At 41.9% G+C, this 27083-nt stretch overlaps 1 protein-coding gene across 1 annotated transcript in view; it reads left to right on the top strand.

Moving 5' to 3' along the window:
• The window catches only part of CUNH9orf3 (chromosome unknown C9orf3 homolog), a 180131-nt gene extending 154347 nt beyond the window's left edge, over positions 1-25784 (top strand). Inside the window, exons 13-15 of the mRNA XM_026038247.1 lie at positions 2785-2901; positions 21874-21960; positions 24646-25784. Of these exons, the coding sequence (XP_025894032.1) occupies positions 2785-2901; positions 21874-21960; positions 24646-24786 (345 nt within the window). The 3' untranslated portion in view covers positions 24787-25784. The remainder of the gene's footprint in view (positions 1-2784; positions 2902-21873; positions 21961-24645) is intronic.
• The last annotated feature ends 1299 nt before the right edge of the window (positions 25785-27083 follow it).

Raw genomic sequence — 27083 nt, 5'->3', positions numbered from 1 at the left:
TTCCATAGTATTTGAAAACAAATTTATTTTTACTTCAACATTTATCTTCTCGTAGAAACTAGAATTTTGCAAGGGGTCATTTGCACTAAACACAAGGCAAAGAGGTGGAAAATTGACAGTATTCACCCCAAACAATTCTCAATGTGGAATATGAGAGCTGACAGGTGGCTGGAACAAATAAAGATGGTGACTGGGGAAGCAAAAAGTAATAGGGTCTGTCTAGTTGAATAAAACTTCTAGTGCAATTTTAAGAAGTTATTAGCAGTCTTTAATAAATTGATTTGGGGATACTATTATACACATTGCTGCCTTTGGGGGGTAAAAAAAGAGGGCAGGAAAATTTTAAAATTTAAAGGAATTTTTCATCTCAAAACTTCTCCTGAACTTTCTGTATCTTTCATCAGAAAGCAAGTTTTCTCTCTGGCACTCTCTGGCAGAGTTTATTTTATGTACGCGGAGGGAAGGGAATGAAAGCAAGTGTGTTCCTCCCTGTATTTTTGTTGGAAGTGAAGGAAAGAACAAGATGTGTAGCTGCGCCCACTAGTGCCGCTTTGGTTACAGGTCTGTCCGCTTTGCTGCTGCCGGTGCGCCCGCCCTGCGCTCCCTCTCCAGGACTTCTTGCCCTTTAGTTAAAGCAGGAGCTGGAAACTAGTGTGTACCTAGGACGTGGGAAAACAACAGAAACCATGGTCTCAGATTTCTTTTCCCTTTGCTGTCTCGTGTACAAACTGACAGAGTTTAAACTATAATCCTGAAAACTCTTCACCCATAAAGTAGTACTAGGCAGAGGCAAATTAAGGACATGACTGCTGCTTCACTTTGCTTTTGTTGGCTTCGGCTAGATTCTAAATTCTAGTATTATCTTAAACAATAGCTTTCTGTGGGTGAACTCGTACAACAATTATATTGACAACATATTATCAAATAACTTCTCTAAGCTATGCTGAACTTTCTCTAGTATATGTACATAGAAAGTATATATGTTTTTAATGTATGCATGCATTTCAGCAGTTTCTGCAAATTAAGTAAGGCTCTGCTGGCTTTGTAGTTAGTAGTGAAAGCTTTCTAAATAAGAAGTTACCTTTTTGTGTGTGGTGTTCTGCAATATTTCAGATTTTATTAGCATTCTAAATGAATTCAGTTTCCAAGCAGAGCCGTTTCCCAGAAACCTTCCCTGTTCTGTTTTTTAAAGTATTCCTCTCCCCTCACCAAGCAGCTGTTCTTGGACAGTGCAATAAATATTCAAGTTGACGTTTTAGTAGTTGTCCTAAAATTGAAATACTAAATATTTTTAAATGTCTTAACTATTTTTAACAACTCCATTTTGTTGGCAGGCTTGGGTAGCACTCAGAAAATGTTCCAGTTAGAGGCAGTAAGATTGGTTTCTTTTCAGTGCAGAAGAATATGATTTTAGTAAGAAAAGATTGTGTTGCAAGGAAACCAAATCATTAAAATCCTATTAAAGAGATCTATTTCTCCTTTTCTTACGATTTAGATACTAGCATTAAATTATGTCAGATTAAGCATGAAGAATGTTTAGTTAACTGGAAAGTCTTTACGGTTTAAGACATAACATAAAATCCTTGATGTCCTCCTGGCCTGAGTGTCCGAGGTGCGGGCCGCGGGCCCCTTTGGCACGAGGCGGCAGCCGCAGCTCCGGCCGGCAAAGCTGCCCTCCAGGAAAGCTGGAGGGAGAGCCTTTCCAAATGGCACAGAAGTTGGAAGCTCTGCTAAAGTAACAGGATATGGTTGGGGGGAGTTCTTTGTGTGCTTGTTTGTTTTTTCATTGATCTCTATGGAGAATATTAAATGTGAATGATTCTGGTGTATTTTTGCACGCAATAGGTTTAATTCACATCCCGCATTCCTGATTTCACCTTTTTTTTTTTTTTTTTTTTTTNTTTTTTTTTTGTGCTCACAATGATGAATAGTAGAGAAAGCTCTGGGACATTTTCACAAACTTGAACTTCTCGATGGTCATTCTGAACCCTCAATTTCCAGTGCTTGTTTCCTGGCAGCTGGTGCAATTTGTCTTTGAGCTCTGCTTGAATTATTTATTTGTTCATCCAAATAAGCCTATTAAACAGAGCACTTAAGCACTTGCTACATCAGATGTATGCTTTTTGTTTTCAGACTGCAGTAGGTTCAACTTGAAAATGTTAGGTTTTTGAGTCACAGCAACTAACTATTATACTCATATATATACATACTCTATGTACCAGAAATGTAGTATGCTTCTTTTTACTGTAGTGTTGCACTGCTCCTGATTTTTTTTCACTAGAATAGTGCCTCTTGCTTGTGTTGTGTTTCTTCGTTTACTGTAGGAATACCAAGCAATTGCTCATATAAAATAAAAATGCCACTCTGAGAATTGCACATTTATATGTCTGGTGGATTCCTGAAATAATGAACTACAAATTGTTCTTATATTTTATCCCTTCCAAACCCAATCTAAATGGAAGTACTTAGCATATGTATTCCATAAAGATTTTAGCTTAATAAGCTATGGTAATGTTTCAATAAGATAAAATTGGTTTTGATTCAATCTAAATATAGAAATGGAAGCCATGGAAAATAAGTCTTATTTAGTCCGCTGAACATAATCTTTCATAATACAGAGACGTAAACCCCAAAATTTTTCAGAAATCAACTAGAAGTTCTCACAATATTTCAAATATAGGCTGAATTACACAGGTTATCACAGTCTTGTCCTAATTGGTTTGTTTCCATTTAATTGTCTGTATGCACAGCTTTATTCTCACAAGGCTTTTATTTTCTTCGTAGCTTCTCCCGGACCAGCTGGTTTTGCTTCTGGAGTCTCTTTTGGAAGAGAAAACATTGTGCGCTAGGACACTGCAGTGCTTAGAGAAAACATATAAGCTCCGTGAACAGGATGCAGAGGTAAATCACTAAAAAAATCACCATAAAGTGAGTAATTGTCTTGTTGACTAGGAATAATAGTATTTCACTAGGATCGAGACTCATTCAAAACCCTTTTTCCTATTCTAAAGCTAAAACTACATCTATTTTGTTGCAATGCCTTAGTTACTGAGTATCTCAGTAACTCTCTCTCTGTATATGTATGTGTGTGTGTTGTGTAGGTCCAGATGTGTTTGTATACTGTAATAATAGGAGACAATGCAGCTAAGATTTTATATGTAATTTTGCATATACTTTAGGTAGCATGTTCATTAATGTTAAAATTCTTATTATGTAACACTGGCTCTATATTCAGAATTTGATTTGTTTTAGATATATTTATCATCCCTAAAGGCAGTTGTGTGTCTAAAATTCTTTTTATGTATAGTCAGCCCATATTGTTTCTCTAAAGTTTTATTCAGTTTTAGAAGTTCAGATTTAGAAAAGCCTTCCAGAGAGACTACAATGTGCTCTGGGCATGAGTTTCAAGGAGGAATTAGTTCTTAACAATTGCAGCTAGTAAGTGCCAGAGATGTTAACAGTCACTTAAGAAAAGGCAATTTTATGTGATACTGTAAATGTGCCTTCCCCATCACACATGTTTATGAGACTAGCATCCCTGCTCCAAAGGGCTTAAGAGGCCAAACCAGTAAATCCTTCCTACCACACACAGTGCTGGCTATTTGGTAGAGTCTGATGGATTTCTCAAGCAGGAAGAATCGGGATAATTAGCACAGCAGAACTTAAGGTTGTAGGCATACTTGCAGTGAGTAAGGGTTTGCTTCACATGGATAGTATGCAAGAGGATGAGGCCAGTTGTGGAAATAAAGGACATATAGATGTATAAATAAAAAGGGCTAGTTTTTAAGGAGCATATAGTCAAACAAGTGTACAGTGAAGGATTGTAGTAAACTTAACAAGATACTCAACTTCTTAATTAAAAACTATGGTGAAGTGTTTGAAAGGTCAGTGTACATGACTTTACCCTGTTTTTATTGGAATTTTGTGTGAGTAATTGAAATTGAAGGAGAGCAAATTCTGGTTTTTTTACCTTGTTTACCAGGTGGATGATTATAAACACTTAGAAACCCAAATACTAATGGGAAGATCCATAGGGCAGAAGTCTAGCTTTTTTCTCAGAAAAACGGGCAACATTTCAAATGTTGCTGTTTATTGCACCTTTTTATTTTTTGTTGGTAAGAGTTTCCAAATACCAGACTTGTTTTTAATTAGTACTTGAACCAACTTTTCTATTTATAGGAATTAGGATATATTTTAATCACATCTAAATACCAATGAAATGTCAGAGGTTCTATAACAGGAAAAGGAATAGCTAGAGAGGTAGATCAAAGCAATAGCTGTAGTCTTGCTACTTCATGCCAGTGAATTATGAGCACCGGACCATGGGCTTGGCTTTCTTCATTTTTTTCCTTTCCCTCCACAGTCATGCCTGCCTTTTTTCCTTGCAATGTCACATAAAGCCATATGAGTGATCCTTTTATTTTTTCATTCTTTAAAAAAAATAAAATAAGCAAAATACTGGCTTTGGTGAAAGGAGCATAATCTGACTCCTTGTTATTTTACAAGGTGAAACCAAGGGCTTAGTGAACCTTGAGAAGTACAGTAAGATAACATTGCTGTTAGCGCTTTACCAGTCACCCAATCAGTCACCTACAGTCCTTTAAAGGGAGTGTTAGTGTTAGCTTACACATCTCACCTCCCCACCGGAGGGAGGAACTTCTCATGTCTCTAACCCCAAGATGTGCAGACGGGATTTTTCTTGTAATTTCACAGGAATAGAGAACTGCAGTTCAGGCTTCTAACTGAGCATGTCTAAATTTGATCTGTGGATATATCAATGAGTTATAGTCATACAGTTATGTTGCTGGATGTTTTAGTAACTAAATTGATTATTAAAAATTCAATCATGAAAAAGTGCAGGGAGGCCATTGAAAAACAAAACTGTCAATATTGGAGATATTTTTATTTACAGATTTTTATAAGAAGAGCTGTCAGCTGTGTTCCATCCAGAACAGAATAATAAATAACATATTTTATTATTTTTGATTACAAATGTTTATATTCGCATTAATTGTATGATATGGATTGGCAGTGATAGTAACAGGAAGTGTGTGCGAGTAGTGGGTTTTTTTAAACAAAGTTGAGTTGGAAGGCTCTCCGTGTGTGTATTGGCAGTTAACAAAACTACTTCCTTACCCCATCAGAGGGAATATTATGTTGTGATGTATTCTTGAAAAGTTTAGTGCTCCAATTTTTGTATGACCAATATGAAAATAGATAGGAGTTTGAATAATCTCACCTTTTTGGGTGCAGCTTCGTTTTTTTTTTTTTTTTTTTTTTTATCCTGTACAAGTATGGGAGGTCCTAGTTCCTGCTTATTGAAGTTTTTATTGATACATTTAAATCTTTATGGAACTCCTTAGTTCGACTTGGCGGTTGAACAGACCTGGTGTCTAGCAGGCTCTGCCCATGCCTGCAGTGATGCGCAGGTTTTGTTCCCTTTCAGCCAGGATCGACAGCAGCAGCGCTTGGTGCTCCTCACTGCCAGTCAGCACACCCGTGTCCAGACTTTCCAGCATAAGGGCTACAATTCATCTCAGACAGGAGAGCAGAATTTGCAGCAGTTTCTTTGGCCTGGATTGATCCCTTTGCATGAGCCAAAAGAGAGGAGGTGAGCCCCTGGAATCTGAGTGATGACTAGGCCTCTCAGAAGGAGATTGTGTTGTGTCCAGCCAGGGATTTCCACAGCCCAGAGCGACTTGGGGAGCTCCTCTCTTCTCTCGAATGGGGTCTCACTGGCAGTATCTATAGTTCAGACACTTAGATAATTTCATTCAGGCATTCATTTAAATGCTTCACTCAAAAAATCAGGTTAGGAAACATATTTCTGATTCACAATCGCAGCTGTGTTTTTTGTGGAAACTACCTTTGAGCCTCAAAGACCAGAAATGAGATTTTGGTTGTCTAGCCACATTTAAGACTGGCCTGCCCACAACCAGGAGGCTTGTAGGGTATCTGGATAGCAGCACAATTCTCAGCTCCCTCCTGTTTATTGAGTCCACTTCTAAAACAGGTCACTTCTGTTTAGCATTCAAGCCCAAGCCCTGGAAGACAGGAAAATACCAGTTTGTTTTTCAGAGATAAATTCACTGACAGGAATTATCTGAATCTATTATATACCAATATATCTTCAAATAATATTTTGAGAGCCATGGGGTTTTGAAAGTTTAAAGCAATTTCTTCATCAACCTTGAGTCTGTTTTGTCGCTGACTTTCAGACAAGAGAGGCAGTTGCATGGAAGAATGACTGTGTCCTTGGTTTCTTCTTCCCATTTCCTACTTTCTTGCTCTGCTGCGTCCTGCTACATAAAAGTTCATAGGCTACATCTTCCTTGATATACCACATCTCCAGTGTCCAAAGAGGCATTATATAAATTGCCTTGCTGCAGTTAATCAAAGAGAACAAAGTCCAGCTGGAAGTGTGACTGGTTGAGGAGAAATGGGGTATGTTATTAAGAAGCTACAGTTGCCGTCAGACCCTAGTAGTAAGGTAACAGAATCTAAGGTGGGTCTGTAGGGGGTTTTGGTTGGTTGGTTGGCCTTAACTATCTGTGTAAAATGGATATCTAATTTGATCAAGATCTAACTTCTGACAGAACCTAGAGAATTGATCTACTTGGAAAATTTGTGATCACTCATAATTTTTTAAGTCCTCCTAACCTTCATAATGTGATTATGCAAGCTTATCATGTTTTAGCACAGCCTGTTGAGAACTTGCATTTAAAACAATGAAACAAAAAGAATTAGTTTCTTACAAATACATAAAGACAAGACTGACAGTGACTCTGTGACTAGTAACTCTATGGTTGCTTCCATTATTGGCTCTCTAAAATCTTCCTTTTGGTCAGGGAGAGGCCTGTAATACAACACACAAGATTGCAGGATGTGCAAGTACTGTGTAGAAAGTAAAAAAGTGACAGAAAAAATCACTAAGGTAGTCATAGGAGAAGGGCAGTAAATCTGTATAAATAAAGATTCCTTTGATTTTATTCAAGTCTTGAGAGTATTTCTGCAAATATTTTTGCTGAATTACATAAAAGCTAATGATAAAACATATGATATGTGGATGATGCAGAAAGATTTGTGATACATTTTCCTGGTATTTTCATGGTAGAGTTAGTTTTTGTTGCCTTACTATTGTAGGCATCACTTTTTTTTTTTTTTTTTAATATCTTGCCTGCACAGCATATGGAAAGCTGCTTTATTAGGGTTATTTTTTATTTTTCTCCTCAGCAAATTGGCCAAAATGCCCTTCACTTCCATAATACTTTCCCTGTATTCAGGATCATAATCTGGTATATTTGGGGAGAGGAAAAGAGGAGAGACTCTTAACTGTTCTTGCAGAAAATGTGAGTAAAATGAGTTAAGATCATAATATCATAAGTCAAGTGGGTGGCATAAAGCCATTCTCACACAACTACTTCATTGTGCACGAGGTCTGCCTGTGAGAGCGAGGCTGTCAAGTGATGGCATCTTATTTCACTGACAGAAATCCAGTCATGCTAATACAAACTATACAAGGTGCCTAGTGTCCCTAAAGCAGTGCAAATTGTGTTCAGAGCAAAATAACTTTGATTCATTGATCTTTCCTAGCCCGTGAAAAACTGGCAGACACAGAAGTACAAATGAATTACAATGCAGTATGTGTCTTGCTGCTTCCCATCCGATGGTCACTGCAGTAAGTTAGGCACATTCTTGTGCTGTGCTATTGAGTTGTCCTGCAGGTTGTCATTGCGCATTGTTAGAAGGCGCCCTTATGGAACAAAGCTCTCTGGGGTATATTGTAAAATTGGATGGGAACGGGCAGGGAAGGGTCAGGCTGTGCTAGCAGGCAGAAAAGGCACTTGGTGAAGTCTCCTTTCAGTGCAGCCCCTGGGCTAGTCCCCCCTCACAGGATGTGCTTGGGGCTGGGATTCAGGAGCCATCTCCAGCTTTTGAGTGGAACTAGCGGGGTGTTGCAAATACCATCACGGGCTGGCCGGACCCTCTTCTCTGTGCCATGGGGAAACAGAGATGTAGCCTTCCAATTGCATCACTGCAGCCGTCTGGGAAGGTGGCTGTGGGGTTCTTACCCATAGCCTATGTCATGGTTGGTATGAGCCACCAAGATGATAAAAGAAAAAGGAAACCAGCTTGAACTAGTGAGCGCTTTACAGGACACTTCTTTGGGAGGAAAAAAAATAGTGGATAACTAATTTCTTGCTTATTTCTACTATTTTATGCCATCTCTTCATCTATTTATTTCATATTTAAGCAGATAGATGATTCCTCACCTGCAACCCATGTCATCAAGTGATGCCTTGTTTTGTGTATAGGAGTGTGTCTGGCAAGTTTTACAAAGTTTTGACTTGCTTTTTCTCCTTAAGCTTCCTCTGGAAAATATCTGTAAAGAGCATCTTATTGTGATAGAAAATTCTTCATAATTTCACTAGGAAAGAGGATAATGGAAGAGCACAGTAGAGTAACTCCATCTCTTGCAAAGGAAATATGTGGCACCAGTTGTTGAAAGGCCCTTGTGATGTTGGTTGTATCAGGTCTTCAGCCAGTTTGGTGTTGCATCTGAACGTGGTTTCCAGGCTATTTCAGGAAGAGAGGATTTCCATTGATAAAGATAGTTTTTCACAATCTTGGTTTTTTTCCCCCAATGCAAAGGACGTTGGAAAACTAACTTGGAGGAATATGGCATGTGCTTTCCAGAGTCGAAGTCCGAAATGTTGTGTGAGGCTAAGGAAGAACACTTCCAGCAACAGTAGTGGAAATTGCCCCTTGGGATTAACTCGGATCTTGTGCCTGTCATACAGCAGTGGATGTATTGGGATGAATTTGGAAGACTTCTCAAAGGATAATCTCAAGTAGCTATAATTTAGGTTTGTTTTGTTATTGCACGCAAAATATGAGGACTTTTCCGGCCACTTGAGAAGCACAGAAAATCCCTCGATCAGCATTAACTCTCTGAGGAATATGTTTGGAGTGCAGGATTTATGGAGCACTCGAAATAACTTTGCACCAGTCAGCGCTGCTGATCCCAGACTCAGGCAGGAGCCAACAGAAACACATTTGCTCCAAGTGATCTCACTTGCTGCTGGTTGGCATTAACAAAAGTTTCCAAGTCCCCAGTTGCTGTCATTACCAGTGCCATTCTCTTACTGCCCCTTACCTCAGAGGTACCTTCCTAACTGGCTCTGGTGCTTAATTAACTCCTTGTCTGGTAACCCAGTGTCTTAGTGAAACTTGGAAACGGAGAGGTCTGTTAGTAGGAGAGAAATAAAGACAGAATTGCTTTTTACTGTTTATTCAAACAATCCACAGCAAAAAGGAGTTGGAGATTTGTTCCTGCTGTTCTGTAATCTGTTATGTGGAAAGCAAACTGCTTGGCCTGGTCTAGTCACAAAATCTAAAGGGTTACTTAGCTTGCATGTAGACAGTAGCGCTGACATAGGTCCCAGGGTGTCAAGGAGAATCCAGTGTTTAAAAACTCAGAATGGGGGTGCATCATTTCTGTTCTTCTCATTTCTGTATAAAGACTGACAGCTGATACCAGTTTTTCCTGGATGGGATCACAGATTTGGAATGAAATCTGGCATGCCATAAATATATGAGGTCTAAGTAGCGCAAGAAATAAGACAGTTCAAAATTACTGGCCATAGCTGGCTCTGACGTTGCTACCTTTGCCACGAAGATCCGTCCTGCACTCACTGATGTCACTCACTATTAGTGAGAGCGCCACCCATCTTTGGGATTATATATATACGATCACATGTCTTTGGGATGGCAGCATCCTGGAGAGGACTCTTGCCATGTCCTGCACAGGGCAAATATTATCTTAAGTAGCAGGGGAAGTAGCAGCCTCAGGCAGGGAAAAAAAGAGGTAAAGATAGCTTAAATTCAAAAAAAAAAAAAAAAATTAACATTTCTTAATTCAGGAATGAGTTTGGTTTTTTTCTGGCTTTATAGAATCAAGATATATTTCTCTTAAACCTTTTCTTGAGCCAAGAGGAATGGGTATTTGTGAGAGTGATGTGAAAAGGCTTTGTCTTTGGAGTCAAAATCTCGTGTTTAATTGTTTTGAAAATTGGAACCAAAGCTTTAAACTATGCACGGGCTGGGTAGGCTGGCTGTGGTCTAAACCATGGAAAAGCCAGACAGCCACATTGTTCATTGCCTGGAATTTGGGTCTCATTTTCATATTCAACTCCAGAGCCTGTCTATGACAGTAATCCTGCCTGGAAACAACAAATGTTTGGACCACAGTCACTGTGGGAGGCCAGAGATGAAAGGAGGGCACTTTGTTGCCTTTAGTTTTGGGAAGGAGGAGATAGAAGTATAATAGAGAGGGGTATAAGCTAAGGGACTAACTTACTGTTGTGTTGTTACGTGCAGCAACTTTTCCTTTTTCTGAGAAGCAGTTACAATTTAATAATAATTCATAACAGAAGGTTCCTGTGCTTGACATCAGACACTGAAAGAGCTGTGTTTCTGCTTCAGATGTAGGAGTGTTTATATGCTTTTTTCCACTACAGCATTCAGTTTTATAAGTCTAGCATGCTTTTACATGTACATATAAATAGCTCGTGTGTTGAAATATATTATATATATACAAGCACTGGTAAAATCTCCAGGCAAACTCAGCCATGATAGCCAGCTAGAGAAGACAGTGATGATGGCATCATTCATGATGTTGATACCAATAATAATAATTATTATTATTATGGTGATACCAGAAGTATTATAAACATTATTGTAGATAGATATTCAGGGTAAGGTGTTGAAGCACTTTGAAGGGGTTGCATGAGAGACTGAGAGAGGCATTTGGTGTGATCCTATTAGATGTTTTGGGTGAGCTGTCAGCTGGTACATCTACCTGTGTCTTGCTGAATCTATGGCACTCGTCCTTCGGGTATTACCTTCTGGCAGCAGCACTGTGCAGTTGTGCTTGTTCTGGGGGCCTGTTCCCCTTCTCTGCACTGCTGAATGGGGAAGGGGCCTTGGTGACGGAGGATGCCAAGAAGGCAGAGTTACTAAATGCCTTCTTTGCCTCTGTCTTTACTGCTAAGTCGACCCCCCATGAACTGCAGGGCTCAAGTGGAAGAGATACAAATGGGCTAGAGGAAGACCTTCYGCGGGTTGAGAAGGATTGGGTTAGGGATCACTTAGGCAAACTGGCCACTCAAAAATCTATGGGCCCAGATGGGATGCACCCAAGAGTGCTGAGGGAATTGGCCGAGGTTATTGCTCAGCCTCTCTCCATCATCTTTGAGAGCTCCTGGAGAGCAGGGGAGGTGCCCGAGGACTGGAAGAGAGCCAATGTCACTCCAGTCTTCAAAAAGGGCAAGAGGGAGGAGCCGGGCAATTACAGGCCGGTCAGCCTCACCTCTGTCCCTGGAAAGGTGATGGCGCAGTTCATCCTAGAGAGAATCTCCAGACATATGAAGAAGGTGTTGAGGAGCAGTCAGCATGGATTCACCAAGGGGAAGTCATGTCTGACGAACCTCATAGCCTTCTATGATGGGATGACAGGCTGGCTGGATGAGGGGAGAGCCGTGGATGTTGTCTACCTTGACTTCAGCAAGGCTTTTGACACTGTCTCCCATAACATCCTCATACGGAAGCTCCGGGAGAGTGGACTAGATGAGTGCACGGTGCGGTGGATCAAGGGCTGGCTGGATGGCCGAGCTCAGAGGGTGGTCATAAATGGGGCCGAGTCCAGTTGGAGGCCTGTGGCCAGTGGTGTCCCCCTGGGGTCAGTGCTGGGCCCAGTGCTGTTCAATTTGTTCATCAATGACCTGGACGAGGGCACGGAGTGCACCCTGAGCAAGACTGCAGATGACACCAAGCTGGGTGGAGTGGCCGACACTCCGGAGGGCTGTGCTGCCATCCAGAGGGACCTGGACAGGCTGGAGAGTTGGGCAGAGAGGAACCTCATGAGGTTCAACAAGGACAAGTGCAGGGTCCTGCACCTGGGCAGGAATAACCCCAGGCACCAGGACAGATTAGGGCTTGACCTGCTGGAGAGCAGCTCCATGGAGAGGGACCTGGGAGTCCTGGTTGACACTAAGTTAACCATGAGTGAGCAGTGTGCCCTCATGGCCAAGAAGGCCAATGGGCTCCTGGCTGCATCAGGAGGATGTTGGCAGCAGGTGGAGGGAGGGGATCCTGCCCCTCTGCTCAGCTCTGGGGAAGCTGCACCTGGAATACTGTGTGCAGTTCTGGGCTCCCCAGGACAAGAGGGACGTGGAGCTTCTCGAGAGGGTCCAGAGAAGGGCAACCAGGATGATTAAGGGAATGGAACATCTCCCGTACGAGGAGAGGCAGAGTGAGCTGGGCCTGTTTTCTCTGGAGAAGAGAAGGCTGAGAGGGGATATGATTAATATGTATAAGTTCAGGAAGGGAGAATGCAGGGAGGAAGGGGACAGGCTGTTTTCATTGATGGCCAGCGATAGGACGAGGGGTAATGGCCATAAGCTGGAGCACAGGAAGCTCCGTCTCCACGTGAGGAGGAACTTCTTTCCTGTGAGGGTGACAGAGCAGTGGAACAGGCTGCCCAGTGAGGCTGTGGAGTCTCCTTCTCTGGAGACCTTCCAAACCTGCCTGGATACCGCCCTGTGCCAGATGCTCTAGGTGTGCCTCCTTCAGCCGGAAGGTTGGACTAGATGATCTCTAGAGGTCCCTTCCAACCTTGAATATTCTGTGATTTTCTCTCCATGCCCCGTTGTTCCTCATGCACCAGCCTCATGTGACCTCGTGGGGTAGCTCTGCAGAGGGGCCATGGGGCAGGTGCGGCTGTGCTCACCTTGGGGCTGCCCATCCTGGGTCCAGCACCTCCCCGGCCACAGGGCCTTTGCTCTGCACAGGGCCGCGGGGCAGCCCGGCGTGGGCACGCTGGCAGCACCGAGCAGAGCAGAGCTCCGCCTGCATCCCGAGAGGTTTGTTAAAAGAGCAGCTAGTGACATCTTTTCTGCCATCTCCATCTTGCTGCAAGCTGTGAAAAGCACCAACGCTCCAGCATTCTGATCACGCAATATCAAAAGGGCAGCAGGGAGGGGAAGCATTTGGTTCCAGTGTAAGTAGCGTGTTTATGCTTTCAATTACGGCTTATTTTTAAAAATCTTTGTTTTTCAAATTAAATGAGTTCACATGCTGTGTTAAACATTTCCTTACCTCGCATGCCATTATGATATAGGAGCTGCTCCCCCTAGGCTGGAGATCATGGCAGCCTAAATGGAAACACAATGAGAAAAGGCTTGAGGCGCAGCAGGACGCCTCTCCCCCAGCAGATGTTTCTAAAGCTGTCGCACTACCTTGGTGGTGCTGCGAGCTGTTTTTCCCCCTCTTCTCATCTAAGCTTGCTATAGATCACTGTCCTATCATCACTCTGTTGGTCTACAGTGAAAGAAGAACAAAAACTTGGGATCAGATACTGCTGTGTGTCAATCTTCTGTTAAGTAGGAGAGAGAAAAGGCAAGTGAATATGGGATTACAGAATTGCATGTCCTGATTTAGGGACTTACTTACCTTACGAACAAATCAAACAAACAAGAACTTCAACACCAGAAACACCCCTTTTAAGATAGATTAGGTGTGGCTTCTTAACCTCCCTTACCTTTTCTACCTTTTTGTTCTGTGGACACAAATTTTGTTCTGTGGGCACAAATGTCATTGATCACACATGTGGCGTGGATAGGGAGAAAAGTGTCTCATCATCTAATTGTGAGCTCTGTGAACCTGAGGTGGGGGAAATCTGTGGACTTGCTCTTTTATAAACACGTTCCGGCATGTACTACTTTGTCAAAGGGTGAATCTTGACTTGAAAGACTGCACTTTGGTCACTGTGTCTCCTATTCACCCTACGTGAAGGGAGAGTAGTAGCAATGTTGCATGTTGTGATCCCTAGGCTTCTGTACAGTTATGCAGGAAAGAGGCTACTATGGTGATTGTAGAGAAGCACATGTTTTATTTGGAAATGGAAGCCAAATCATATATTTGCCGTGTATGTGACCTGGAGAAGAAGGATCTGCTCAAACTGCTCTTAAAGAAAGCCTAGAGACTGTAGAAATTTCTAAATTTCATTTGTACTGCAAAGAAATGGATGATTACTAAAAGGGGACGGGAGATGAGAAGTTAGTAGGAAATACACACCTGCAGATCCAATTCATATGAGAAGAAGGTTGTCCTGCGTTTGTTATGGTTTGCCCCAGCTGTGGGAACACACTGCTGACCTGCCTGCACCCCCACACGCTCACAGTTCAAGCGCTGCCAGGGGTGCAGCGTGCAGTGCAGAACGTGCTTCTGAAAAGCTCCTTCGTGCAATATCACTTTCCTCCTTCCTAAGCAGAGACAGGCTGTGCAAGCTCTCCCCACAGCCCTCCAGAAGGCTGCAGAGTGGAGGAAGAAGAGGACCCACAAGGTCTTTCCCCTTCTCATTGCCAGCTCCACTTGTGCAGCTTGGAGTTGCTTTGTCTCTGCAGAAATACTGATCAGAAGGAATAAAATCAATTAAAGTCATACAGTATCATCACCAGTGTTGCCAAACTCTTATGTCCAGTGCTTAGATTTTAGCTGGCTTTTTCATGGCCATGTCATGTATTTCAGGTTTTAAAGTTTTAGGCTTTCCTGAATGACCATGCTAGAGTTTTCTGGGTTGTTGGTGATACTTGTGCTGTGGGATGTGTGGAGGAGAAGGCTGTTACCCAAGCAGGCAGCTCCTGACATGGAGCTGCCTGGAGAGGTGGTGCCCAGCAGAGAGCAGGAGAGCACCTAGTAAGAAAAAGAGGCTCCAGTCCTACCACCCCTTCCCACTGCGAGTCTTCCCAGGAATTAAAAAGCAGAATGCATATGGCTGGTGGAAGCGTTCTTGATGTGTGAAGACTTGTCACAATTTTGACTGTAATGTTGCTGCCTTCCTGGGGTTCAGGTTAAGGATGTCACCAGGAAACTTCACAGACAGGTTCAACAATGGACTATTGTCCATTGATGGGATCCTAGTGTGGGAGGAGAGGAAGCGGCAGCACGTAGCCTGAGGGCAGTCAAAAGGGACTTCAGGGAATTGGGGCAGATGATCAGGAACTCAGACGCACAGGTGGCATTCTCTTCCATTCTTCCCAGTGCTGGCAGCAGTACAGACAGAAACAGCAGGATACAGACAGGAACAGCAGGATACAGTCTATCAACACGTGGCTCCATTGCTAGTGTTATCAACCCAACTTTGTCTTTGGTAAGGGGAAGCCTTACATGGCACTAGGCATGGTGGCATCTAATGGGATCCATCTTTCTCAAAGTGGGAAGAGGGTCTTGGGTCAGGAGCTAGCAGGCTCATCGAGAGGGCTTTGAACTAGATTTGAGCGGGGAAGGAGGGTATCAGTGGGGCGGCAGGTGAGACGGTTGGCGATGACCTGTCATGCTAATATCATAGCCTGTGGAGGGTGCCCAAAGCCTGGAGAGGCTAAATGGCAAAATATGAGAACTTCTAAAGGCCGACAGAGTCAAGTGCTTCGACTAGAATGAGAGGCACATCGGGAGCCCAAATCAAATGGCTCTGTGTAAACGCATGCAGCATGGGGAATAAGCAACGGGAACTGGAGATGCGTGTACAATTGCAGGGCCATGATCTCATTGCAATTACTGAGACATGGTGGGACAGCTCCCAGGACTGGAATGTGGCTGTGGAGGGCTACAGGCTTTTCAGGAGGGATAAGCCAGGAAGGCGAGGTGGCGGAATTGCTCTTTATGTGAGAGAGCGACTGAAATGTATGGAACTCAGCACAGGAGAGGATGGAGCATGAGCAGAGAGCCTGTGGGTGAGGATTAAAGGGCAAGTCAGCAGCGGCAACAGCGTGGTGGGAGTTTACTACAGGCCTCCTGACCAGGATGAAGAAGTGAATGAGGCCTTCTACAGGCAGCTGCAAGAAGCCTCCCAGTCACAGGACCTGGTCCTCGTGGGGGACTTCAACCACCCTGATACCTGCTGGGAAAACCACATAGCCAGGAGCAGACAGCCCAGGAGCAGAGGGCTGGACTGGATGATCTCTAGAGGTCCCTTCCAACCTCAACCTGTATCGGTCTCTGATTCTGTAACTCTGGAAAGCAAAGTAATTAATATTGAGGAAGAGTACTACACTTGATTAAAACGGCTTGGAAACAACAGTGACTGCATGTTTCTGAGACTGAGCGCCTGAGGGAAAGAAGGTTCCTATCAAAGATGCCTGCTGTGCAACTCTGTATCTGGTCCATATTTCCTTTGATCTTGCAGTGTTCTGGGAGGAAGCATTACAATTTGGTCCCTATGCTGTGAAAAGTCCAGGAGATTTTGTTCCAAAATACCAGCCCATTTAAACTGTTAGACAGCTTCTCTGCTCAGGCTACTTGGCATGTGCAGTAAACCCATTTCCAGAATCCTTGTCAAAAGAATGATGAATCCATTCTGGTTCCATTCAGTAGGCTTTTGGCTAAGGAGTATGTTTTTTTGCATTGCTAAAATGGTACTCTGTCAGCACAGTTCTAGTGCACATGGCCTTCTCATTGCTCCTTGTGAGCTGATTGAGCATCCCTGATGCTCCAGTTCATATAGATGTTCATAAAAACAAATTTATATGCTAAATTTTGCAATGTCCTGTGAACACAGGAATTCTCGTTTGAAATGCAGACTAGGTAGAACGAGACACCTCTGGTGCAGCCTGGCTGGTGTATTAAAGGGTAGGTATTTCAGCTGTTCTTAAATATGTCTATTTGTATAAAGATAGAGGGAAGAATGCAATCATTAATCATACTGCCACAACAACATTGTCAAATTGGCAACTCTTAACCATAATTCTTGCACATGATTAACTAATAACTTGTTTATTAGTCCAAACCTGTAACACTGTTTCTTCACTGTCCCTGAAAATGAACCAATAGCTGACTCAAATTTATGCAGAGATAAGAGATGTGAGATAATCTCAGATAGAACAGAGCAGCATTCCTGAGCTCTAGAGATAATTGGAGGAAGCTGGGCAATTAAAACTGCTCTGTAGTAGCACAGTATGGTTATTTGGAAAAGTTTTATTGTATTTTTTCCTTTATAAATTAGACTGGATTCTGGCATCTCTGGCTGTTTGATTAACATTTACAATTATAAATTTTGGAGCGATTTTTTTCAATTGTGCTGAAAGCTATGTTTTATAAAAATCACATATGCCTCTTACCTTTAATATAGGTTCTGTTTTGCTGGACAATAGTACTTAGTAAATTTTAAATTATCCCAGTTTCTCAGATTTCCAAGTATGTTGCTTTTGTTTTGTGATTCAGATTTGTTGTCTCGTGGCGCCTTTTAAATTGGATCCAGCTATTAGCAAAACGTACTCATTTCCCTGAAGCTAGTCCCCCATTCTGCAGACCAAAGGCTTAGTACAACTCTTTATTTTTTTCCTTTTTTTCTTTTTTAATAAAGGCATGGTTTAAATTACTTGCTTTGTAAATCTTATTTGTAGACCTCAGAAGTAAAATATTTATTTTTTTGCTTGCATATGTATGACTGAGAACATGAGCAAACTAGATTATTGCATTATAAAAAACATACAGCTTTCTCTGTGGATATTTGTTTTAGGCTTGTCCGATCATTGCAGCAAGGAAGAGGAGAATGTTAATCAGTCAAGTATTTTATCACCTGAGTCAGATGCAGAAAATTATAGTTTTACTTCAAGACCTGTTTAAAATAGCTTTAAAATACTTTTTTTTCCACATGTATCCCTGAGAGCTTTTCTTTTGATGAAGAAATATCACATATTTGTTGCCTAAAATAGCTTTATTCAGTCAGTATCAAGAACCATTTAACAAAAGATCTTGGTCCAGTCTGATGAAATATGAGGACTTCCACAAAAAAATAGACTAAGTCAGTGTCATTTTCGTTTCTAAACATTGCAAAAATCAAAATGCGGATAAAATACAGGTTTGAGTCTCAAGCAATATTGTGTGATGCCGTGTATTTTTCTTAAAATGGAATTACATTTGTAACGTAATTACAAATTACACAAAAATTATTTGTGTAAGGCACTGTTCCTAAATGCAGGAGCTCAGTGCTGTTTGGCTGCGTTGTCCCTTCAAGATGTATTAATTAACCAATTAATAGCTGATATTTATGAAAAAGTCAGTTTCTAAGGGTCGTACCTGACACAATGTCCTTGACTACTGAATTTTGCTTCAATGAGAGATGGGCTGGAGGAAAGAGCCGTTTCCAAAAGAGGAGGATCCATTAGGAACCTGCGCTCCCAACAGACCTCCAGCCCTGCCAGGGCTGCTACTCCTCCTGCCGAGGGGAGGCCTCTGAAGGCTGAGGCCGAGGAAACAGCAGTAGGGAAACCGCTCCCAGTGCGGGCACGCAGGTCCTGCAGCCGCCCAGGCAGTGACCAGGAGCATGCTGGCACTTACAGGTCTTACCACAGCCTTGGGACACGTGACAGCCCAGCAAAGGAGCCTCTCTGCCAGCAGTAACGGGAAGGGCTCTCGGGAACTGCTTCTCAGGTTCACTTAGTGGTGTGTGTGGTGTAACCAGCCAGACCGACATATGGTGTGCGTCTCTGAACCGTGCGGAAGAGCACAGAAGAATGTGCGGAGAGGACGTTTGGAAAAGACTGATGAATTCTTATTTTTGCCACTGAGTTTTTGCTCCTGGGAGGAAAAGAGAAGCCAAGAAGAGCACACACAGGATGCGGTATGGCTAGCTTGGTCCTGCCACAAGCTGCTTAGCTGTCCAATTTTCCTTTTGATACTAGTTTGTTAAAGCGCCTGTTCACATGACACATTCATTGCACTGCAGAGCTGTGGACCCTGTTTTACCTCTCCTCTAGGGACTGGATGAGAAGTTGGGAATAAAAATATTTTTTTTCCATCCTGCTCTTCCATAATAAAATTCTTATATTTTTTAGTGTAAATTGAGGGTTTAGATTATACTAGAAAAATCACTTCTTTGTAGTGTGTGTATCTGAAAAGTGACTGCATTTGCTTCAGCTGCAATTGTGGTATGTGGCAGCCTACAAGCCACACTGCCTGGGGGAGTGGGAGGCCAGGAGAACCATGAAGGTATTTTCAGCTCAGGTCATAGGATTTTATGCCAGTTTTGGCCAGGTGACCTTGCACATAGAACAGTTTCACGCACTGCTTGCTGGGGCGCGGGGTACGTCCCTAGAAAGCTGGTGGGACATGTGTGGTGCCTGTGGCCCTGGTTTTATCAGCTCTTGGGTAACAACTGGTTGCCCTGCTGTTTGCTGCCCTGCAGGGGCCTCTGGGGCTTCTCAGAAAGGGAGGCAAATGTGTAATCCCAGGATAACAGACATGCTGCTTCTGCCCCAGCTGGCAAATCCTGCATTTCAGAGCTGGGTCTGTTCCAGGGCTTGTAAAGACGCTCAGACAGAAAGATGGAAAGAAAGTTTCAAACCTCACTCAACAAATAAATAGTTTAAAAAAAAAAAAAAGGTTTAAAAAATGTTTATTGCCAAGAACTGGAACCCTATAGAGGAAGGAATGATCTAAGGAGGTGGACGCAGCTTAATTGCTCTGTGTTTTGCAAAGCAGTTGGAATTCAGATAATCGGTGCTGCTAAATGTAGGGCAGACATATAGTAGGTTGGCACATTAAGAAGTAGAATCACCTAACTAAATATATTTATACATTAAATTTATAATTATGTTCTAATTTCCATGTAGGTACTATGATCACATCCACAGAAGTTTCATGACCTGACTTTTACACTGTGTAAGAAGCCAAGTGCCTTAATGAAATATTTAGGTGTCTTGCACTTCAAACTGCTCAGATTCTCTGAATTTCTCCTTTTGGGATCAATAAATATTTTAATTATATGGAAGAGGACCTCATTATCAGCATCTAGTTTGTCTGCTTGCAGAAATAATCTATCTGAAGATGCAATCTGAGATCCTGAGGTGGGGAAATTGGGTTCCTCCCCTCCTAGATCAGTGCTGTGACTGCTGCAATGCAAGATACTGTAGGGCGGTGAGTAAAAAAAACACCGCAGTCCCTTTCTCATCATCATCTGCTTCGTGCGTGCTCTGAGAATACATTAGAAAGGCCTTCTTGTTATGCCACAGCCTTTTAAATGTTATGTTCCATTAGAGGAGAGTTAGATCACACTGCCAATCAATGAGAAAGTAAGGAAACACTTAGTTTGTGAGCCTTGAAGGCATGGGCCCGGCACGATCTGCCTGGCATGTGAGAAATGCCCTCTCCCCGAGCTGGATAGCCTGGGAGGATTTGCTGGTGAAATGCTCCGTGTCTCCTGCGGGAAGCAGCAGCTGGGTAGGGTTTTGAGGGTCTGCATTAGGGATGTGGGCGTCCATGGCAAAGTAAGTTTGGCCTTGGAGAACTATTTACTTTTGTGGATTTAACTCTGGTTCCACATGCAGGAGGAATCTTACCAGCTGCTATTTTGTCAGCAGTAATCTTTGAGACAGCTCTCATTCCTCAACAGTTTAACTGTTCAGTGTCTCCGGCGGTGCGAGTGCAAGCTCAGTTTACACAAAAATTCCCTCAGCATTTTATGTCATTGGGAAGCTGTGTTTGAACAATTTTATATAAGAGGTCAGCTGGAAAGAGTTATCAGCTTCCCAAAAAAGAACTCTTTGAGGACATATGAGCTTTCATCACTTCTTAATCATGCTAGCAAGACTATCATTTAATTGCATAACTTTGTGAAATTCTTTCTTGAGAATTTTTTTTCTTGAGATTTTGGCACGGATTAGGATGACAAGTACTGCCGTTATTTCCAAAAGCAACAGTTTGTTTGTGTCTTTCTGTCCCCTTCTTTTCTGACTTTCAGTCTCAGAGTTATCAGTAGATATCAATTAATCGATAATAACAGAGCTTAGACTCAAATTTCAAAACTGATTTTTAAATCAGTTTTAAAAAATGACATTTTAGTCATATTACAAAAGCTGATAATGATTAGGAGCAGGTCTTTTGAAAGATGTAAGAACAAAGGCTGGAGCAGGGAGTCGAAGATTTTTGTTGTACTCAACTTTTTCCTTGAGGGTCAGCACTGTGCTAATAAGGGAATATAAAACTTTACCCTGATCACTGTGTGCTAGTGAGGAAGCCTTGATGCAGTTTAAGATGAGAATAATGCCGCAGGAGTCGTTAAGAACAAAGTCAGTAATTTGAACAAAACCAAAAGATACATAAAGCATGCATTTCAAAGGTGTGCTGCTCACACCATGTAAGTTATTTATATTAATAGTAATTTGCTTGAAAAAAAAGCCTACTTTTCATTACATTACATTAGTAACTGTCTTTGTTCATTTGTATTTGATAGCAGAGGCCACTTCTTAAGTGCAGACAGATTTTAAGCTCTTTGTAAGGTGCTTAAAATCTAGTACCCGGCAAAGCTGTGGTGGCACAATGGTGTTTTACTTCGCTGAAAGCTCTCTGGTTCATGACTTTTGTCCTTTTAGCATGGGAACAGTATTGATACAGAATTATATGTAAAAAAAACTCATCTCTTGGATTTTTATGCTTATGTAAAGGCATCATTTAATTGCATCTTGTAGGTCTTCCAGACATTTGTAGCTATAATCTCGCTTCATACCACTCCATTTGATGTTATGAAGTAGTAACTTCCAGTCTAGCTTAAAGCAAAAAAGTAGACTGAAAGATATTCATAGCAGTTTGAGGTGAAGATATTGTGAATCTGCACCTGCCCTGAAAAACAAAACCTTTTGTGCTCTTATTTTAAAGCAGCAGGACCTCTCAGGAACGTAATGTTAAAATATCTCTTATGTTTCACAGGAGCCATCTTTTACCACCGGAAAAAAAAAATGTCAGAAAGGTATCGTTTACTGACAGTTAATTAAAGATATAATACAGGGTTTTATTTTCTGTCTTCTTTTCCCAAAGGTTCGGCATCGGTGGTGTGAACTTGTTGTTAAACACAAATACGTGCATGGATATGGAGATGTTGAGAAGTTCCTCAGAGAAGATCAGGTCAGTTCCATTTAATTAACATTTTCAAAATAATCAGCCGTTACTGGCCAATGTAAAATATATTTTCTTGCTCTAGACTGTCAAAAACTTGAAAGTATATTCATTCCTTGCCCTTTGCTTAAACACCGTGGTTATGAGAGCCACGTAGGTGTACTCAACCCCCACCAAAACAGCTTAATCCTCTGGTAAGTGGTTAAATAACATATATTACTTCTTTGTTTGTTTCATGCAAGCTGGATGTGCAGTAATGCTCAAAGATTGTTTTTTTGCCAGCATTAGTTCCACTGATGATAAGAGCAAGCCTGGTTGTGAATGCTAGTACCTGTGGATATGAGATGATAGCTGCAAAACTGTCAGCGCTGCAGAGGCTTAAATTTCCAAGACCCTGTTTGTTAATAGAAGTGTTTTACAAGAGTCTGCATTAAAGGGCTGCGGTCATCTCCAGGGTTAGGGAAGTGATGGGAGGAAATTTCTAGAGCTGGACTTGCTTTGCTTTGGACTTATTTAAGCCATTAGGTGATTTTTAAAATTGTAGTTTTACCTCTATTTTTTCAATGTCACTTCCATTTATTTTTATTTATTATGAGCACTAGGAATCAAGAATTTCACTGACTAGCACATGTTATGAATCTAAAATTTATATAAAACTACTGGAAATATTGGGATCTATTTCAAAATCTGAAAGAAATTCATGCTTTTGCCTTTCATGTCAACAAACAGCCAAAGGTTTTTATACTTTCGACAAATACATTTTGTCACAGCAGTGTAATAAAGTTATTATAATGTCTTATATACATTTTCTTGCAGCTCTAGGATATACATCTTATTTTTACCTCAGCCAATAAACAGGTCCCACACTTCCTTACAAGGTCTTTATTTTGATAAATAATATAAACCATAATATAATAATAATAATATAATAATATAAAATAAAACAACACCAAATATGAAAACAAAAACGTAAATGTTGTCGTCATTTTAATCATAGGGAAGGAGGTAGATACGTACCAGTAGACAATGAAAAGAGTGCTCAAGTTTTTTCAAATGTACCTGTTTTGAACTACAGGCAAGTATTATATAAAGATTAACATTTTCTACAGTGTGAGAAAAACTTTTTTTCAACTTTTTTTTTTAAATGTGATCTCTAGTATACTTCATTTAACATACTCCAGCAGTTACATGCATTTTATGGCACAACCAGGATCTGGAATGATTATGGCTGAAATAAGAGCAGTTGCATGCCCTCACTGATCCTGAAAGACTTGGCTATTTTAAAAGTCTGGAAAAAATGCAAATGTGACCATTTAATCCTTTTCAGAATTACTAAAACCCAGTATGTTTACTGAGTTTTAATATCTGGGTTTGGGGAAAATTATTAACGCTGGGTAGAGAGAAATAATTCCTATTTGGAATCAAATCTCAACGTTTTGAAGTTCTCTAGGAAAGGGACTGGGGCCCCGCTCCAAGGCAGCCTGTCTGGTGTGACTGCCCCACAGCTGCAGGTCGGGGAAATCTGAGCTCCTGCATCTCCGAGTGCAAGACAGCAGAGCCGTGGGACTGGCGAGGAGCAGGGCAGGTTTCTGTCTGACGCCTCCAAGGCTTGGTTACATGTTAGATTTCTCTTCTGGTTGAAATATGTGGAGTTTGCCTTGACTTTTTTTTTTTTTTCTTTTTTTTTTTTTTCTTTATTGCCTTTTTTTTAAAAAAAGAAAACACTTAGCAGCCAACCTTATAAATTGGAAGGAATAGTATTAAAAATAGACTTCCAATGATATCCATATCTTTTTACTGTACTGCAGCTATCCAAATATTGAGTACTATTGTAAAAGTTAATTTGTTAACCCGCTAATATTTTAAGTCATATATGCGATGCTATTTTGGTAAGTGTAACTTAACACTTGTTGAATTCCTTGCAGTTAGATGAAAATATTTGTATTATTGGGGGGGAGAGGGAGGGAAGGCAATCTGCAATGAAATTTTGTCTCCTATAACCACCTAGTGCTTCATTACTGCCAACAGGGCCTGGATTTTTTCCCCATAAACTCAGTTATCTTTCTTGATTGCTGCTATTTCCAAAACGGGGAGTCAGGAAAAGCCTGTTTTCCCTACCATATCACAGGAGGGTATGCATGTTCAACCATATCCATCTTGCAAGAGAAGAGATTATTTTGAAACACAGAGCTGACCATTTTCAGTTGACTTCCAATCACAGAATTGCCAAATGGGCATTCTAGAATGGTCTATTTCAGTTGATGTGCACTTAATTCCTAGGTATGGAAACAAGGCAATTTGAAAGGAAGTATTTATCCTATTAAAGGAAGAACAAGTGACTTTCTTGGGGACATTTGGAAATATTTCAGGTAGTGGATACAAGAGAACAGATTTCAGTTTGGAACATGTAAGAAAATTGGAGTAGGGAGACTCTCATATTAATGTTCCTTTTTTAAAATAAATAAGTGCCTGATACAATATATAGATGATCTTCCTTAAGCAAAAAACAGCCATAGCACATTACATTTAGTGTGGAGGTGTGAGCATGTGTTGTAGAGTATATGGTCTTTTTTTCAGTGGGATATTTTGGTTTGATTTGTTTTCATTTAGTGAGTTCTGTGAGTTCTGTAGAACAAAATCTTGCTCGCTGGTCACATTGGGGATAGAATGGATGTTTGTTTATTCCTCTTGCAGGCGATGGGTGTGTACCTCTACGGAGAGCTGATGGTGAATGAAGATGCAAAACAACAAGAACTTGCCCATAAATGCTTTGCTGCAGCACGAGAGCACATGGATGTGTCCTCAGCCAAAGTGGTGGCAGAGATGTTGTTCTGAAGAGGTGATTTTTTTTTTTTTAATTAAAGGTGCTTGTTTTACCTCATGCAGAAAGAATACGGTAGCACACTGAACACAGCAAGCTTTGCTGTCCCATAGAGTCTGTGGGTGCTTAGCTCAAGCAATTACTCCTACTACATTCCTTGCTTGTTTTCAAACTAGCTGCTGGAGCAGGAGGCAGCTGCCTGCAGAGTAAGCACCCCAGCACCAAGGGCCTTTGCCCCAAGCTCTCTGAGGGCTGCGAGTGGCAGCGGCTGGGCCAGGCTGCAGTGCAGTTGCCCTCCACTCTGCTTTCCTTTTGCTGTTTGCAGAGCTCCTTAAAATGGCATGTGTGAGAAGCAGTCTGTTTGTTTAATAAAATTGCATGTTGACTTGCCAAGCAGTGCAGTCTTTGAAAAGAATCTGCACCCATAAAGGAATTATGAAATTGTGCATATGAAAGCAAATCCTAATTTGCTAATTCAAACAAATCTGCATTGTCAGGTCTCTAACAAATGAAATTGAGGTAAGAGGAGTAGCCCTGACATGAAAAAGCTGCTTCATGTTCTTCATACTCCATTTAGCTTGCTTCTGAAATTAAAGAGTAGAGAAAAAGCAAAATAACAGGAAATATTCACCAGCTAAAGATTGATACAGGCTATGAAGTGGTCCTTTGCAGAGATATTCTCCATTTTGCCCTCTATTTGGGTAGCCTCAGGTAACCTTACAGTGTTTGTACATGCCGGTTTAACAAACAGCCGATTAGGATTGGTATTAAGATCTTTTTCAATACAACATACCTCAGATTTTTGACTAACCATGTAACTCATCTGACAGGCTCAATGACTTGGTTGTTCACATAACTTTACAGTTGATTTTTAGTATCAAACTCCAGACATCTAATTTAGCAAAAACATCATTTTTTGATTGTTTCTGAACAGGAAGCTTAATTCTGTCCCCCATTCAAGCCTGTACACGTGGCCAGAACTTGATACTCCGTCCCATTTGAATTTGTGACATGATTTGATTTGTAAGGAATACAGCAGAAGCAGATGCCATAAAAACAAGTTTGTTTATTAACAGCTCTGTTCTTCTTCTGGTTAGACAAGAACTGTGCCTGCTGGGAAGACTTTGGGGGAAATATGGATTAAGCCATAGCTTGCTAGGGGGTTAGTAACGGTGGGAGAGTGGGTTTATAAAAACAATACCTACAATTTATAAACCAGTTATCAAAAATGCATCCAAGTTTGAGAGTTATTATGTTCAACATTTCTTTATTCTGATACCTGTCTTTAGTTGTTTATAAGTTTATTGAAAGCCAGAGAGATGCAGTTTGTTCTCCTGTCTTCCTATACTTGCTTACATATTAAAATAAAAACTAAAATTTCTACAAGTCTCCAGTGGTAAGTATGTGTTAGCAGCGGTCACAAGTTACCTGTTTGATTTACTTTTAGATGGCCTAGGAATACATGCATGCTGAATAAATAAATTAGATAAATAAATGAGCTAAATAAATGACAATCTAAAGAAATTGGTAGGGGAACACCACTCCTAAGAAATATACCTCTTGTTCTAAACTTAAACACGTGGGGGAAGAGTAAACGAACAGGTTTCTTTTAGTGTTGTGGCTGCTTGGGTTCCTGGCATGATGATTTGTGACTTAAGATTAAAATCACATTGCCAGGGATTACCACGTAGCCACAAGCCGAACTGCCGCCGCGAGAGCCGCCGCAGCCCGCGGGCCGCCCCCGTGCAGCGCCTCGTCCCGGCGCCTTGTGGCAGCGCCGGCTGGGCCCGCGCGGCACCGCGCGCCGAGCGCCGGGCCTCCCTGCCGCGGTGCAGAGCTTAGCTGGCTGCTGAACAGTGGTTCTCTGCTCTGTGTTCACAGTGGCTAAGTTCTGCGCCCGGCAGGAGAGACGAGCACGGCCACGCAGACCGCGCACGGCGCCCAGGCACAGCATGGCGGCGCCTGCCTCGCCATGGCGCCTGCCTCGCCACAACATGGCAGCACCTGCCTCACCACGACATGGGGGCACCTGCCTCGCCACAACATGGCAGCGTATGCCTCACCACGACATGGGGGCACCTGCCTCGCCATGGCGCCTGCCTCACCACAACATGGCAGCGCCTGCCTCACCACGACATGGTGGTGCCTGCCTTGCCATGGTGCCTGCCTCGTCACGACATGGTGGCGCCTGCCTCCCCACAGCATGGTGGCGCCTGCCTGTCCATGGCGCTTGCCTCACCACGATATGGCGGCACCTGCCTTGCCACGACATGGCGGTGCCTGCCTCGCCCTGGCACCTGCCTCACCACGA

Source organism: Nothoprocta perdicaria, unplaced genomic scaffold (assembly GCF_003342845.1).
Source record: "Nothoprocta perdicaria isolate Ctin4 unplaced genomic scaffold, notPer1 scaffold_205, whole genome shotgun sequence".
Classification (NCBI taxonomy): Eukaryota; Metazoa; Chordata; class Aves; order Tinamiformes; family Tinamidae; genus Nothoprocta; species Nothoprocta perdicaria.
This window is presented reverse-complemented; position numbering and strand designations above follow the sequence as displayed.